At 39.8% G+C, this 14,881-nt stretch overlaps 1 protein-coding gene across 2 annotated transcripts in view; it reads right to left on the bottom strand.

Moving 5' to 3' along the window:
* Positions 1–14,881, bottom strand: part of adkb (adenosine kinase b) — a 172,978-nt gene that overhangs the window by 44,389 nt on the left and 113,708 nt on the right. For both annotated transcript variants that reach the window (XM_055042995.1, XM_055042996.1), the window contains exon 7: positions 11,870–12,040. In XM_055042995.1, coding sequence (XP_054898970.1) covers positions 11,870–12,040 — 171 coding nt within the window. The remainder of the gene's footprint in view (positions 1–11,869; positions 12,041–14,881) is intronic.

Here is a 14,881-nt window from a genome sequence, read left to right as displayed (position 1 = left end):
CTGACATCCTGCCATCTTTCCTGCTGCGACAAATAAATAAACAAAATACACAGATCTGAATGGCAGCGGAACCCAGGCGCTATTGATCTGCTCCCAGTGCAATATCTCCTCTTACATCCATAATTATTCTCCTTCACTGCGTGCCCTGGCTGCCAGACTGGCTAGCTTTCCCGACTGCTTTCTTGTAAAAGATGCTGTATGCGCTCACATTTCATGTTGCACTGCCAGCGACCCCTCTCTCTTAACCCCGGCATTTTCAAATATTTCATGGTTCAGTCCCAGGCTGGGGAAGGCGGCTTCGGCACGGCACAATTACAGTGGTTAGCTGGACTCCTCTGGTGGAGCCGTGCTGGCTCTCAAAGTACCATGACTGGTGAACAGACAGCCAGGAAAAACAGAGGAGTGTCAGAGAAGTCATTCTTCTTCTGAACTGAATCAACTCTTGGCCTACATATACAGGAACATACTGATGGGGTAATTGCAGCAACACTTTGTGTGAATGAAAACTTTTTTTGGCTATGAAAGCCACTTTTTTAAAAACTTTCCTGTTACTAATAGAAAACGTTGGGCACACAAGCAAGGAAAATGCCCATTACTGTATTTAGCCGCTTTTGCTGCAAAATAGATTCAAATAATTCATTTTAGACCAACTTTCAGGCAGATGAAATCATTTGACATGCGAGTACAGAGTCGCCGAACATGTGAAACGCGGAAGAAATATAGTTTGTGAACAAACTATATGTGAATATAGGTCTCCGACCTCGACCGACCTTTCTGGTGTGTCATAGCAGTAACTTTGTCTTCTGTATCCATGTTCCCATCACCTCCCTTTCTGACTGGCTACACTTTACTTTTACCAGGCGTCGTGCTCGTTTTTCCTCAGGTCACACCCCACATGCTAGCACAGTGAGCCACAACAATCCAACATGCTGAACGTCCCCGATTTGGGATCGGATCGGTCTGATCGTCCTTCCTAACTAAATAAATCCCTCTAATCCCACCAGACACAGGCAGGAATCTCTGTAGAACCACGGCAATAATCTGAGCATCCTTAAGGTTATCAGAAATCAAAAATTGGGTCCAAAATTGACAACTATCTTGGAGCAGGGGCACCTTATAGGGGGGAAAAGTTTGGACAATTCCAAGGGCCCCTGACCGACAGGGTACTCTATCCCAATTATTTTTTCTTATTGGAACAGAAAAAATTGGGGGCCCTATCAATTACAAAATTAATCATATAGAGTTTTTACAATTATTTTAGGGGTAAAAATTAAATGTTACCACTCTCAGACCAAAAAACGCCATCCATATTTGACCTCAACGCCCCCCGGGATCGTCATGAAATGGTTGATTTCTGCTTAGCTCTTGACATTGACTCAGCAGTAGAAGACAAGAACGACTGTGGCAGTTACTGTGCTACCAAGAAAAATAATAAAATAAGGTTTTCAAAAAGAGAGGGAAAGAAAAAGACAAGAGTCAATTTATAGCCCAGCTTTTCTCAAAGGGAGGTGGGTCGACTGTGCGAGATTGTCAACTATTTAGCGTAGTTAGCTTAGTTACAGGCTACTGGTTGCCTCCATTTCACTGGAACATAATGAATGAAGAATTAAAAAACATATTCATATATTTAATTTGTGCCTGTAGCAGCTCTAACACAGATACCAGCCTAACCCCTCCTCCCCATCCCAGTGATAAAGGGCAGCAACACTGTGTTCAATCCATGTTCACTTTTCCTCTCTCTAATCTTTTTAAAGCTACACAACATAAACAATTGATTACTCACAGAAATTACACCAATCTTTATAAAATCTTCATTTAGCACACTTATCAGTGAGTGAATGAGTTTATCACAACATGGTGACAACTTTACCAAATGTGGGAAAAACATATTTTTTAGGTATATACTGCAGCCTCAATAAAATGCAACTCCATAGCATTTTTTTTGACGAGTCTGGATTGCTTCATGTTTACTTTGCACGTTGCCTGGGACTGTTGCTTGAGGGGAGAGACATTTCAATGAGTGAAAACTAATAATGAAAAAAATTTGATTTTTTTTTTATAACTGTATTGTGATATTCTGCAAATGCAATAAAAGATGAGGATATTTCAAGGTTTTTAACATGTCCTTGCAAAGGGGAGGGGCAGGAACAAGTGAGAAAGCAGTTAAATGACTCATATCTCAGGCCATAGTCATCCAAGCACAAATCTGAGTTTCTTATGATTTAGGAACATCTGTTTTGGCTGCAGACCTGGAAAAAAGGAGGCCGAGATCTTGATCCAAATTTATTTGATTCAAACAGGGATCCAAAGTACGTATTGTAGCCTCCGGTCTGTCCTCTGTCCAATATGTGGGGAACAAGTCCTGCAGCCATGAGATCATAATTTCTTTTATACAGTTTATATTTCAAACCTCTTGACAATCACATTGACACAGGCAGCTGAAGCATAAACCGATGAAGACATTCATAAGAAGGCCTTGGAAAGGGAAAGGACAGTCTTAGGATCTGATGTCCTCCAGAAGTGTCTCGCATCGTGGACGTCATAAACGTTTCTACACCTTTAGAGTCAAGGCCTCTGATTCTGACTGATCAATTGAAACAAAATATAAAATAGTAAATAAAAAATGTGTTAAAAATAACTCACTTTTTGTATTTAGTAAAGCGTCACCACTAATGTACGCCGTGACTCATCTTCGAAGTCGCTGAGTGTTTACGTCACACTGAAGGTCAGTGGAACGGGGAGGCATGCGACTCATCGCCGAAACAGGACACTTAATTAAAATGTATCTGTGCGAGACACAAAAGGAGAACACTACTTCATGTCTTCATTCCTCCAATGACACGTTGTGATTGTTCTGCTTCGCTGGCTTCAGAAATGGTTCTATGTTCATCCTCCAACTTGGCCTGTGGGGCCTTGTGAATAAACAGGCAGAGGTTAATGTCTCATGTTCTTCCCTGTTCTCTGCAGACAGCTCTGACAGGAGGAGGAGGAGAGAGAAGAGCCTGAAAGGGAAGCTGTTTTGGTAATACGCTAATCTGGCTCTCGCATCTCTTTGTTTCAGGCAGTGAGACGAGATTTTTTTTTTTCTTTTTTTCCCCAAGCCACCACTGAGGAGTACATCTCCAGTCCGCTGTGGGTGAGCTGTCATGGGGAAACTATTTCTTCGTTTCTTTTTCCCCCACAGTACTTCTCATACCCTGAGGGGTCTTTAGTGAACTTGCCATCACCCACACATACTGACAGCAGAGAGCACGTACATCCACACGTCACTGAGGCGATAAACAGCCACGGGCCCCGCCACAGAGATAAGGCTTCTGAGCAGTCTATCAAACAAACAAAGCCAGATGATGACTCTGGAGGGATGTTAAGAAATGACGCCATATAATCGCCCTCTCTTTCCTCCTGCCTCTCTTTTTCCATCCACAGATGGAAATGTATACTCAACACTTATATATACTCAACACGGGTATTAATTTCATCATAATTTTGGTGCTCTTAATCATTAATTGAACTAATCTGTCTTTTCAAGCTGGACTAAAATTATGCAATAATGTAGTAAAAAGCTTAAATGACAGTTAAAATAAGAATTTGGTGCACAAGCTTGAAGTTATAGATTTTCTCTCAAACAGTATCAAATTCTTAAAAATATTTGGCTAAATGTCTCTTAGCAAGCTGCAGAAAAAACTCTCACCTGTCATAGCGTTCAACAACCTTCAGAGATATTTATGACTGGATAACACTGTTCTTTTCAGAAACTGATTAAATGGTCTGGTTTCCTGGCACAGAGTTTTTTTAAGTGTTAGACACAAACCTAGATGCAGGTCGAGGTCATGACCCTTCTTGAAGCTTAATGCTACCTTGCTTTATGCATCCCAAAACCTGTTTGGATATGAATTAGTCACCCAGTTGGTAATTTAAAACGATATAAGTTTGTGGTTCCAGAATTTTCCCCATGCTGGAAATGTACATATTCTGTTAAAAACTGGATTAGTTCCAGGAGATCAACCAATTTAAATATTATGAGTGGTATTATGGCCACTTACAGTGGGATAATTTGCTAATCTCAAACAGCTGCACAATAAATTAAATCACAATCATCATTGTGATAGTGTGTGTTGGAACTGCAAAAGATGGTTCATACTTAATATTTGGTAGGAAGGAGTGTTTCATATCTGCCTAATCAAAAGTATATTTTGAGGTTTATGGAAAGCAGGGGATGTCATGTAATTGGAAAAATATTTTTTTTTTTTTCATATCGGCTAGATTAAAAACATGACAATGACATTAACACAGGCACAATCACTCTAAAACATACACACAGTGAATAATACTTCAAACATCTGTAAAAAAAAAAAAAAAAAAAGACTAAAATGACAATGGAGTCATACCCAATCAAATTTTAAATTGAACAAAAATAATGGCCTGAGTAATAAGAGTTTTTTTTTTCCATCTGTTCTTTGATTTTGGCTGACTGAAGTTCTTTCCAGATAGTAGGAGCTTAAAGTCTCCATGAAAATGTTTCTGTTAAACCAGGTTTTATTATATATATGCACTCTCACACCCTTACTTGTTCACATCTTCTGGCCTCACGCATAAATACACAACACTGGATGCAGGAGGAGAAAAGAGAAAAATGGGGCTGAGAGCCAGAAGGCCAGAGGGGTTTTTCATGACAATAACCTTCTGTAGGGCTGCTTGTATCCCTTCACCTAGATTACAGTGAGTTGCTGAGGGATGGGTGGAAAGAAAAGGCATGACAAACACAGAAAATATTAGGTGAAGAACATTCACACAAAGAAGAGAGAAGAAAGAAATCTGTGTCATTTTTGCTCTCATGGCCTGGAGAGATGGCAGGCTAAATGCTCTTTTAAAACAGCTTGAACACTGAAATGATGATGGCTCCCTTTTTTGCCTCAGCAAAGCACATTAATACATAGTTGAATGCCATTTCCACTTTTGTTAAATGGCTCACCTATTGCGTATTCAATTACAATGACTGTCTCTCATTTGGAAGATGGGGCCGGAACCCATATAAATCCCCTCCCTCTGAGTGTGGAGCTGCAGAATGCATTGGGCAGCAATGGGACACATGTGGAGCTCCATGTATGGGGGTGGTATATAAATGTTAATGGCACAGAAGAGGTTGTTGGATATTAGCTCCAGGGCAAAAAAAGCTACTCCTGTCTAGAGCTGTTTTATTGAGAAAGAAGGTTTTTAAACCATATCCACAATAAAGACCTGCACTGAGAAACAAGCATGAACTGATCTAAGGTAATTTTCAGTTTGGGCAAACTTTTGTCAAAGTACACATACAGATTTAAGACCTTTTAATGAGATGCACGAGAAAGTGCCTGAATAAGCCAATGCTTTCTCCTGTTTTGTCTTGTTTCATGAGGCACAGAGTAGACCAGTTGTTTCCCCTCCTCCACCTGCTGCTGAGTGTTTGTGTCAGGTGGCTAAAACAAGGTCACTACACTTCTAACCTGCTTACAATAAACTGCACAGACTGTCAAAAAGTGCCCACATCACTCTAATTAAGGCAAAACTATTTAAAAATTATAGTTAGGGGAACTACAAGCGCCATCCTAATTCGAGCTGACTGACAAGTTTGTTATACTAGCTATGTCATAAAGAGCAAAATGGAAAGAAAATATGTAACATTGTAAGAAATAATCTACTTCCATAGTGTAAGTCTGTGAATCAAAATCAGAACTACAGTAAATAGATTATGTTTTGTGAACATATTTGATATCTATTTATTTTTTTAAAACTTTTTTAGTAAAAATTTGACTGGCATGCAAGTTTTTTTGGCTATTACAGCTTTATCTTAAAGAGCAATTAGAGATCAGACATGCACTGTAGATTCTCGTCACAGATCTCGTGATGGTTGACAATAAATGGCATTCGAGCATGTCCAATACTGATCGAAGTTCAACGCTGAACAGAGTAAATCAAAGCAGCTCAGATGTATTCTGCTGAGTCTTACTTTCATCTAGATGTCTTGCTCTCTCTTGCTCTTTCGCAGCTTGAATTAGATGTACATATATGTCTTCACATACAGATAATACATTTTATTTCTAAATAGCTTCTTGTATCACTGACTTTCAACCAAAGGTAGATAACATTGACTTTCCAAGCTAGGTAGATATTTAATGATCAAAAACTGGGCATTACCTGTCAGGGCAGATCAAGCTGAATTACTATGTCACATTACATTAAGATAGATAAGAAAAGATAGTTGTTGATTTTTTGCTTTAAATAAGTAATTATATTCTGTTTCTTGTGTAAATGCTGTGAAACTATGATGTTTCTACTGAAAGTCATCACACTGCCAGAATCTTCACGCAGCCTATCCCTACTGAGAAACCCAAATGAACTGGCTTAAAAAAAAACCCACATCAGTCAAGACGATTAACTCAGCGCTGATTAATCATCCCATTCGTTTATAATATGTCTAAAATTCTAGAATACAAATCCACCAGTAATGATCCAATCCTCCTTCCCCCCATTGTGTGGTTTATCTCATATGCTCAAACAGCAAAAGCAAATTGTGGATAATTTTAATCGGCGAATCCACTGGCATGCGGTTTTTCCAGCGGTAATGATTCCCTCACTCGGTCCTAATTAACTGCGGCCATTAAAACCAAGGGAAATGTAATGCCCTGGGTCCTGTGTCAGGTAGTGAGGAGGAGGAGGACGGCACAGGAGGACTCAATTAGGCCTACGCTGTTCCCAGGTTATCACGCGACATGTTTGCCAATTAAGTGAAGTAGCCTCTGATGTCTGCGCGCCTCTGTCGGCTCCATCTCAGAGGCCCCGACAACACAGAAACGCCGTCGCGCTGGATCCCACCCCCACCCCTTCCAACGGCGAAGGAACAGACACTACACTATGCCCCAAAAAGGCAGTAATTACAGGATGGATGGGAGACTGTTATATAAGCACAGGGCTGCCGATAGGGCCAGGCAGGCCACGCCAATGCCAGGTTTTAAACAAGTACCAGCAGGATCGAGTTATAGCTGAATTACTCAGGGCAGAAACACAGGCACATTTCCACTTCAGGAGTAGGCAAAAAAAAAAAAAAAAAGCGAAGCTATTGATGTTTTTTGAAGTCTGTGGTGTTGCATAGCTGTTTTGGAATTTTAAGCAAGCAGAAAAAGAATTATGATCTGGATGAAACAAGTTTCCAGCCTTGATTAAAAAAAAAAAAGTTAAAAAAAAAGAAAGTAGCAATCGATTCTCAAAAACTCTCCTGCTCAAGTCTAACGCCAGTCACTTTCAGAATATGAGCTCTTATAGCTGCTTTAAGCAGATTTTTTTTTTCCCCTCATTGAGGGTAGCTCTGGATCGTGACTCAGTGAGTGTGGGAGAGGAAGGCAGAGACAAGCAGACACATTAGCCTTCCCTTATGGCACATTCTGCAAGGCAACAGGAGTCAGACTGCATGATGCTGACTGTCATTGACTTGTTATGAAAGCATTGCGGGGCCCAGGCTTATCCATCACGTCGGGGGGTGGAAGTCGGGGTGAAAGGACGGCTGGGCGGGCCGGAGGGGGGCCGAGCGTGGGCGAGGCAGCCCTGTTGCCTGTCACTCATCACGCACCACTGCATGACCGCCAACCTTGTCTGGCCTGTGCACAATGGGAGGTCTGGGACTCGACTGTATGAGCAGTCATTCCCCGTTTCCCTCCTCCCAGCAGCCAACGTGAGGAGGCGAGATATGGGAGGGTACGAGGGGAGGGAAGGGGGCTAAAAGGAGTCAAAACACACCGGACAGGCATTAGTCTTACACTGAGCCTTGAAGACCTCACTGCTTCAGAGTGAATATCTGCTCTGTTCCCAACTGAGTCCTGTCTTAACCTTACATACAAGCCCTGACAGAGACCCAAAGAGATAATCTCCTTCAACAAATATAAGATGCAATTATCCAGAGTCATTAAAGTGCAATAACTGGAGGTGTGAGCAGAAAGTTACAGTACCACCCAACTGAAAAATACATACCACTTGTAAAAATGTACACTGCAGTTTAGGAGACAGAAATGTTCCTCCCAGCAATTAGGAAGCAACACAGAGAGAGAGAGAAAGAGAGAGAGGTGCATATGTAAAAGGAAAGCTTTATGTCGGCTGCGGAAAGAAAAGAAGAAAAAAAAAAAAGCTGAAGTCAGCAGGAGCAATAAATCCTCCAATGCTGAGCAGTTTCTTCCAGCTCTGTCCTGTTCTGCGGACCTCATCCCGAACCTGAAGGCTGGGCTCTGTTTAGTAGCTTTAGCAGCAGGGAGGCGAGTTCAGCCTAAAGAACATCCACTCCTTCATTCACCCTTCCCCCCCGTCTAGGTGAAGTTGGTCCAGGTGGGGACTCAGAGTCAGGCTGCTCTGGCCTGTTAAAGGATACTTCCCAGCAGCGCCGCAGTCTGTGACCACAGCTTGACCTCCAACACAGCTTTTACACTTCCACCAGGCAGGTGAAAAAAAAAAAAAAAAAAAAGAATCAATAGATCAAGCGGAGGGAAATGCTGCTGAGATTGAGATGAATGATCGCTGCACTAATTCTATTAATCTCTTTATGGGGCTGTAATAAGTGAGACGTTAAATGGATATGGAGGAGATCAATTAGGGAAATCAAACAATGGATACAGAGTTTTGATTTAAACAAAGTGAGAGGAGATGTTCGCCTAATGCGGAAAGCCTTAAATCAAAGCGCCTTAAATGCTGCCGGCTGGGTCCAATACTCTGCTTTTAAAATCACAAATAGACGAATTTTAGAAGTATTTAAGCTTCATCTGGTATAGCTAATGGGTTGACTCATTCTGTATACAGTTTTTTTTTCAACTTGCAGTGCAGTTTTACAGCAGCTTTGAAGTAGATCCTAAACTCATTCTGCAGAAAATCACATTAGGTAGTAACTAGGGATGTAATCTCGTGGTACTGGATATTAAAAAGCCTCAAGATTCTTTATTAAAGTGAACTCTGTCTTGCAAAATCCAAATGCGACTTTATCTAGTGAAGTAAGTGCATTTTTAACAGCTCGAAAACAGGCCATATCATTCGTAACCCGCAATGCATTTTGCGACATTACACCACATGGGTAGAGGTGCAAACATCTGTTAACATAATGCAAAGCTGTAAAGAGCTCATAATTTTTAATAAAAAGGATATTGATAAAGATATCAACCTGTGTATGCACCTATGATCATTAGATGAAGAAAACCACTGCAAAAAACATTTGGCATCCACGTGTAAGGCCACTAGAGCCACTTCTTTAATTTTTAAGTCATATAATTTTAATAGTTTTTTCCCAAAAGGCCCATTATTTGGAATGACAACATGTCTGGGTCATTTTTATGAGTAAGTAGTGAATGGTAGGAGATGTAAAAGATTGCTGTTTTGCACAGAAGCATGTTGGTGAACCAGAATGTACAAAATATATACAAAACATATACAGATGGCGAGGCCAGTCTGTAATTTGCTTCAAATTGTGGCACATTTCTCAGGAGGATCCCTGTGAAAATGTAGCTGATTTTAGCAATTTAAAACAACTGAGACCGGAAATGCTCATGTGTCACCCTTAAGTATGTTGTTGTTTCAACAATGCCTCAGCAATGAGGAAATTACATAGCCTAAAGCTGGTGGTTGCATCAATCTGCCTCATTAACTGGTTGTCAGTCCCCCAAAATCATTTCCAAACAACTACAAAACCTGAAAAAACACAACAATAAACCATCTCCATTGTAACAAATAAAACATGTTACAAAATCCAAAAGTTTCCCCAACGTCTGGTGGACTTTTAGAAGACTGGCATTCAGCTGTCAGGGGTCCACAGCCTCAACAAACATTCGTGTAGAAGCCTGCATTTTTTTGGGAAGTGTCAACATACTGAAAAATTTGCAAAAACAGAGCTTACCAGAGTAACTGAAAACACTCCTCTGGTTCTTTCTGTGGATCAGGAATTTTATGTCATTGTGATGGAATGAATGGTTTTGTGAGCCATCGTTTATACATGTTTAAATCGCTTGATTGTGATGGAATAACAGCAAAATAACCAGTGCTTGATTCAATTTAAAATGGTAAAAAAAACAATATGTTCCATAAAATGGCATGACAAACATTCAGCTATGGGACAATATCACATGACTTTATAAGCAGATAGAAACTCCAACTCTTAGAGTATAATTTGAGGAGGAGAAAATGGATTCACCCAATCCCTGTATGGAGTATATGAAAAACTCTAATCAATATATTCTGACTTTCTGGACGAATTTAGTTTAAAACAGACATTTGTGAGAATTTGGAAAACTTCAAGCTATGTGTTTGGAAAAGCCTTTTTTAAATCCAGATGAGAAAAAAATGCTTGTGGAAAAACAAAACAAACCTTCTGTTCTCCACATGTTAACTCTCTACTTGCATTAAAACTTTACACAACTAAACCATGCATTTTTTGAGTATCAGATTTGGTTGTTTTGGTTTATTTCCACTTTAGACGCAGACCTAATCAGCTGTTACCACAGCAGCACACTGTGAAACTGCTACAACACAAAACAAGGACACAAACCCTTGTAGTGTCAGTCTGTAAAGAGGTCAAAGCATTGCGAAAGCTGTGCATTCTCGCTACTGATGGATCAAAAAGAGGAAGTGCTGGACATCTTTCCGTGTGAACCTACACTGCACAGAGCTATTATCTATAAACCTATTCTAAGACTTATTTTTCTTGAAGGGAAGTGAGCGACTTTGGTGTTTGCAGTGGTTTCATGTCACCTTTAAGAGTTGGCCCAGCTCTCTTTGAACTTCAACAATGGTAGCCTTTATGCTGAAAGATACGTGGTTGTGAAGAATTATCGAGATCAAAAAATGTCAACCTGGAAAGTCATGAGGGTCACAGAGTCGCTGTTATTCATTCTGTCAAGGATGAATAACATATTCTACAGCAATACCTTCAATAATTGTTGAGATCCTTTCACTTTATCCACAAAAGGTCAAACCCAAGAAGGCATCAGATAAGTATTACAAGTGTGAAACATAAATAATGGTAAGAAATTAAGAAAAACCTGGAGCAATTCAGCCTCGGCGATCACAGTTCTAATTGTTCTAAAACATTTTTAGGTGGCCATTGCAATTCTGAGCTTATTTAAAAAATATTCAAAATGGGGGCATGCTGTGGTGTTGTAGGGCACAGCACGACCCACATTTGCAGGCCTTGAGTCCTCGACGTGGCCGTTGCGGGTTCGACTCCCGAACAATATTTGCCGTATGTCCTCCCCCCTCTCGTTACCCCCAAAGAGACACTAGACACCACAAAAAAAACCCTGGAGGGGGAAAAAATGTTAAAAAACAATTCAAAATGAAAGTCCAGATCTCAGTCCAATCAAAGAGCAACCTTACAGAGCTTGAGCTGTTTTGGAGGGAAGAATGGACAAAAACTGCAGTGGTCAGATGTGTCACAAAAACTATAATATTGAATTTAGTTTACATGCCTTTAATTCATATTTTTTGTAGAAAGCAATGATTTTTCACATTGATATTAGGATTTAAAAAAAAAAGTTATTTAACTATAATTATTTAATTTAATTATATTGACCATGATTTTATTTATAAAAGCAATAAAGGGAGAAGCATAGGTCCACAAATCATGAATCTGATTTAGTTTATACTGAAGGGACTGATGCAGCTACCAAGACAGAGACACATAACAGCAATAAAATACATTGTTTTACAAAATAGAAGCTTTTTATATAGATTGGCGTACTGCATTAACATTTTAAGTATGCTAACATTCTGAGTTTTACTGATGATAATGATGAGGTTAAATTAATTGCTGCACATTTTAAAGAGGCATTAAATGTATTTTTACTTGTTTATTTTTTTGTTCACTCACCGTTTCGTTGCCAAACAAGATGTCAACGTATGGCATCACCTTCATCAAGGGTTCTTTAAAGAATTGGCTGATGAACGGTGCAGAGAGGTTCATGCAGAAGATTTTGTTGTTTTCTGAAGCATGCTTTGCCACCTTAAGGATCGAATCTGGAGAAACGGTCAGGAAAAACCCCTACAAGAACAGAAGAAGTCAGACGTTAGTAAGGATTACTATCAGAGCACAAAATTACATACATATTTCACATCCAAATGTTGCATTTTTGGATGGATGGATGGATGGATTGAATAGGAATGAGGCAAATGTAAAGAAAAATTGCAAAATAATATTGAAGGTTTTTCCAGAATATATAGTGGATATAAACTGTGTCAGTATGCAGATAAGCTTTATACAGACTGAACAGTTGCAGGTTATGAAATGACAAAACTGCTGGGGTTTGGACTCTGTTTGCAGTTGTTTGGCTGACATAGCTTGATATTACTGCCAGAATACTGGATCCTGAAGATGGAAAAATCAACAGCAGTGCTCAAATGCAGATCTGAAAGAGCTTTTTATAACATAAACAAAACAACAAAGAAGAGGAAAAAGAGCAGGAAAAAAAAAATCCATCCACGACAAAGCATGTGGCTGGACTCCAAGGTTCGTACCGGAGGAAGCAACAAGCACGTATCCAATGATGGGGCAAACAAAAGTCTCGTCTGGACTCTCCTTACTTGGAAACAAGAGAGGCAGGCCCACTCATTGTGTGAATGAATACAAATCAGGTAAGGAAACACCTTTGTGTTTCAGGTGGAAACCTGAAGCGAGACTCTCCTGCAAGCCACACAAAAACACTCCTCCTTTGATACCGATCTTTCTTAACCTTGTTTTTCAGCAACAAGCTGCTCTGTAAAACCACTGTGTCACAATAGGGCCAAAGGGGCGGAGGAGAGGAAAGGAAAGTTTTCAGCACAGTGATACATTTAATCTGCCTGAAAAGCTCTTATTATGGGGTACAGTGGTGCTCTCATTAAAGCGCTATGACATTTGCACCAACAGAGGAGCGACCTCAGTGAAAAAGAAGGGTATAATACCCATGAATAGAGGGTGACCGCGTCGTTAATTTAACATACAAGGTATTACAATGTAGCCATGCAAAGCAGGTACGTTCTTTATGAGGCATTCAACGTGTCATTCATTCATTCCTCCCCAGGGCTTCAGTGTTTCCTGTTTTTTTACATCTGTATGTCAAGGTTCAGGTCAAGCCCGTCGTCGCTGTGTCACGGTATCATCTGTTGAAGACTAAAAAAGGTGTTTTCAATGGGTTCTGGGAGCACAAAAAAGAGCCCACTCTGGGCTAATGGCCCGTCTCTGACCCTGACATTTTTCTTTTGAGGTGTGCCAATGTGCCAGAGGAAGAGGAGATTGTTCTCTGACACAAATGGTCTTTTTTGGACAAAAGCAGAAAATAAACTGTCAGGGTTAGCCGTTATGTTAACACTGATCAAAGGCTGAAGACTTGATGGGGCAGTTCTGAAAGGGTGGTGAACTTTAAAAGCAGTGCAACAGCTTTACGCCGCCTCTGTCCCTAGAAGGACTGACATGGCATTGAATTGCTAAGAACGGTAAACTCTGAAGTTACTTCGGAAGAAATTCAATGCTTTGCATGATTACTGATGCATCATAACATTTTCCCCAACTTCGCCGAGTCAGCGTTTGCAGTGTATGCATAAATGATTATTTGTGGGTTTTCAATTGTTCTACAATTTCACTCATATAACCTGAAATAAAACCAACTGCAACAACTAGGTGAATAGATTTGATGCAAAATTTATTCTCAGTTGTGAGATCAAAGAATATTCATGCACTGATTTGTCCAAATGTAAATCCAATTGAAAAAATATTGGACATACATTTTAAATCTGTTCACACTGACATTATTCATCCAAGCTGACTAAGGTTGAGCTATCTTAAATAGAAATATGACCTTTCGCCTCTAGATGTGCAAGGTGGATGAAAAAATAAGCTAATTAAGGTTTTACAAAGTACAAATGTTTTCAATACATTTCATCAAAGTATCACTTGTAAAAAAAACTTGAGAAGAAAAACTTGTATAATGTGTCACTTCCTCCCAGTTTACAATTACGTGCTACTTTGTGTTACTCTACCACATAAAATCCCAATAGAACAGAAAAAAGTTTGTGGTTGCAACAAAACAAATGTGAAAAAGTTCAATACTTTTACAAGACTTTATATGCAGCTATAACTAAAAAGTGGAATACTTTCTCCTTGTTAACACCCTTATGCCCTGTCTGCATGCACACGCTGCAAAACATTCTCCAATGCTCATGACTTCAAACTGCTCAGACAAACAAAAACACATATGAAACAAACTATAGTCTTTACAGTTTTGAAAAAAAAAAAATTTTAAAAATAAAACGCAAGAAACAACGCAAGAGAGAAGCGTCCCTAATCCTGACTCACATTGTTAGTTTTTTATAGACCTCAAAAGTATAGTTGAGGTTTATAAAACATAAAGTGCAAAAACATGAGTGGCTTTTCTTCTATTCATGAATGTAAAATACAGACCAGACTTGAAACAAATTAAACTCAACTGGCTTATGGGGAAAAAAAAAAAAAGCAAGTCTGAGCCGTGCAAAATTACCACCAGTAGGAAACAGGAGAAGTTTAGTCTTTAGTACTGTGGTGCAGATCATGTATCAAGACTACCAGCTCCAGTTTCCTAGGTGTCAGGGAGGCCTGTGAAGTTGAGGGACTATCACATTTCCAGGTCAAGATGATCAGAGTGCTGGGTACACTTTGTATAATTCCCACCCAGCCAAAACACTCAGTAAAGCATCCAGATGTGCATTTTTCCAGGCAGACGACAATGCAGAGTGATATCTGGCCACGTCAACTAGTAATTTGAGGGAAGAGCTGAAAAGGGAGAGCATCCATTTTCAATGTTTACCATAAAGAGAGGAACAACTTCCACTTTACTCAGAGAAAGAAAATTTAAATGCTACTCTGAGATTA

This window comes from Poeciliopsis prolifica, unplaced genomic scaffold (genome assembly GCF_027474105.1).
Source record: "Poeciliopsis prolifica strain line A6 unplaced genomic scaffold, Auburn_PproV2 SCAFFOLD018, whole genome shotgun sequence".
NCBI lineage: Eukaryota > Metazoa > Chordata > Actinopteri > Cyprinodontiformes > Poeciliidae > Poeciliopsis > Poeciliopsis prolifica.
Note: the sequence above shows the minus strand (reverse complement) of the source record. Positions and strands in the feature narration are given on the sequence as shown.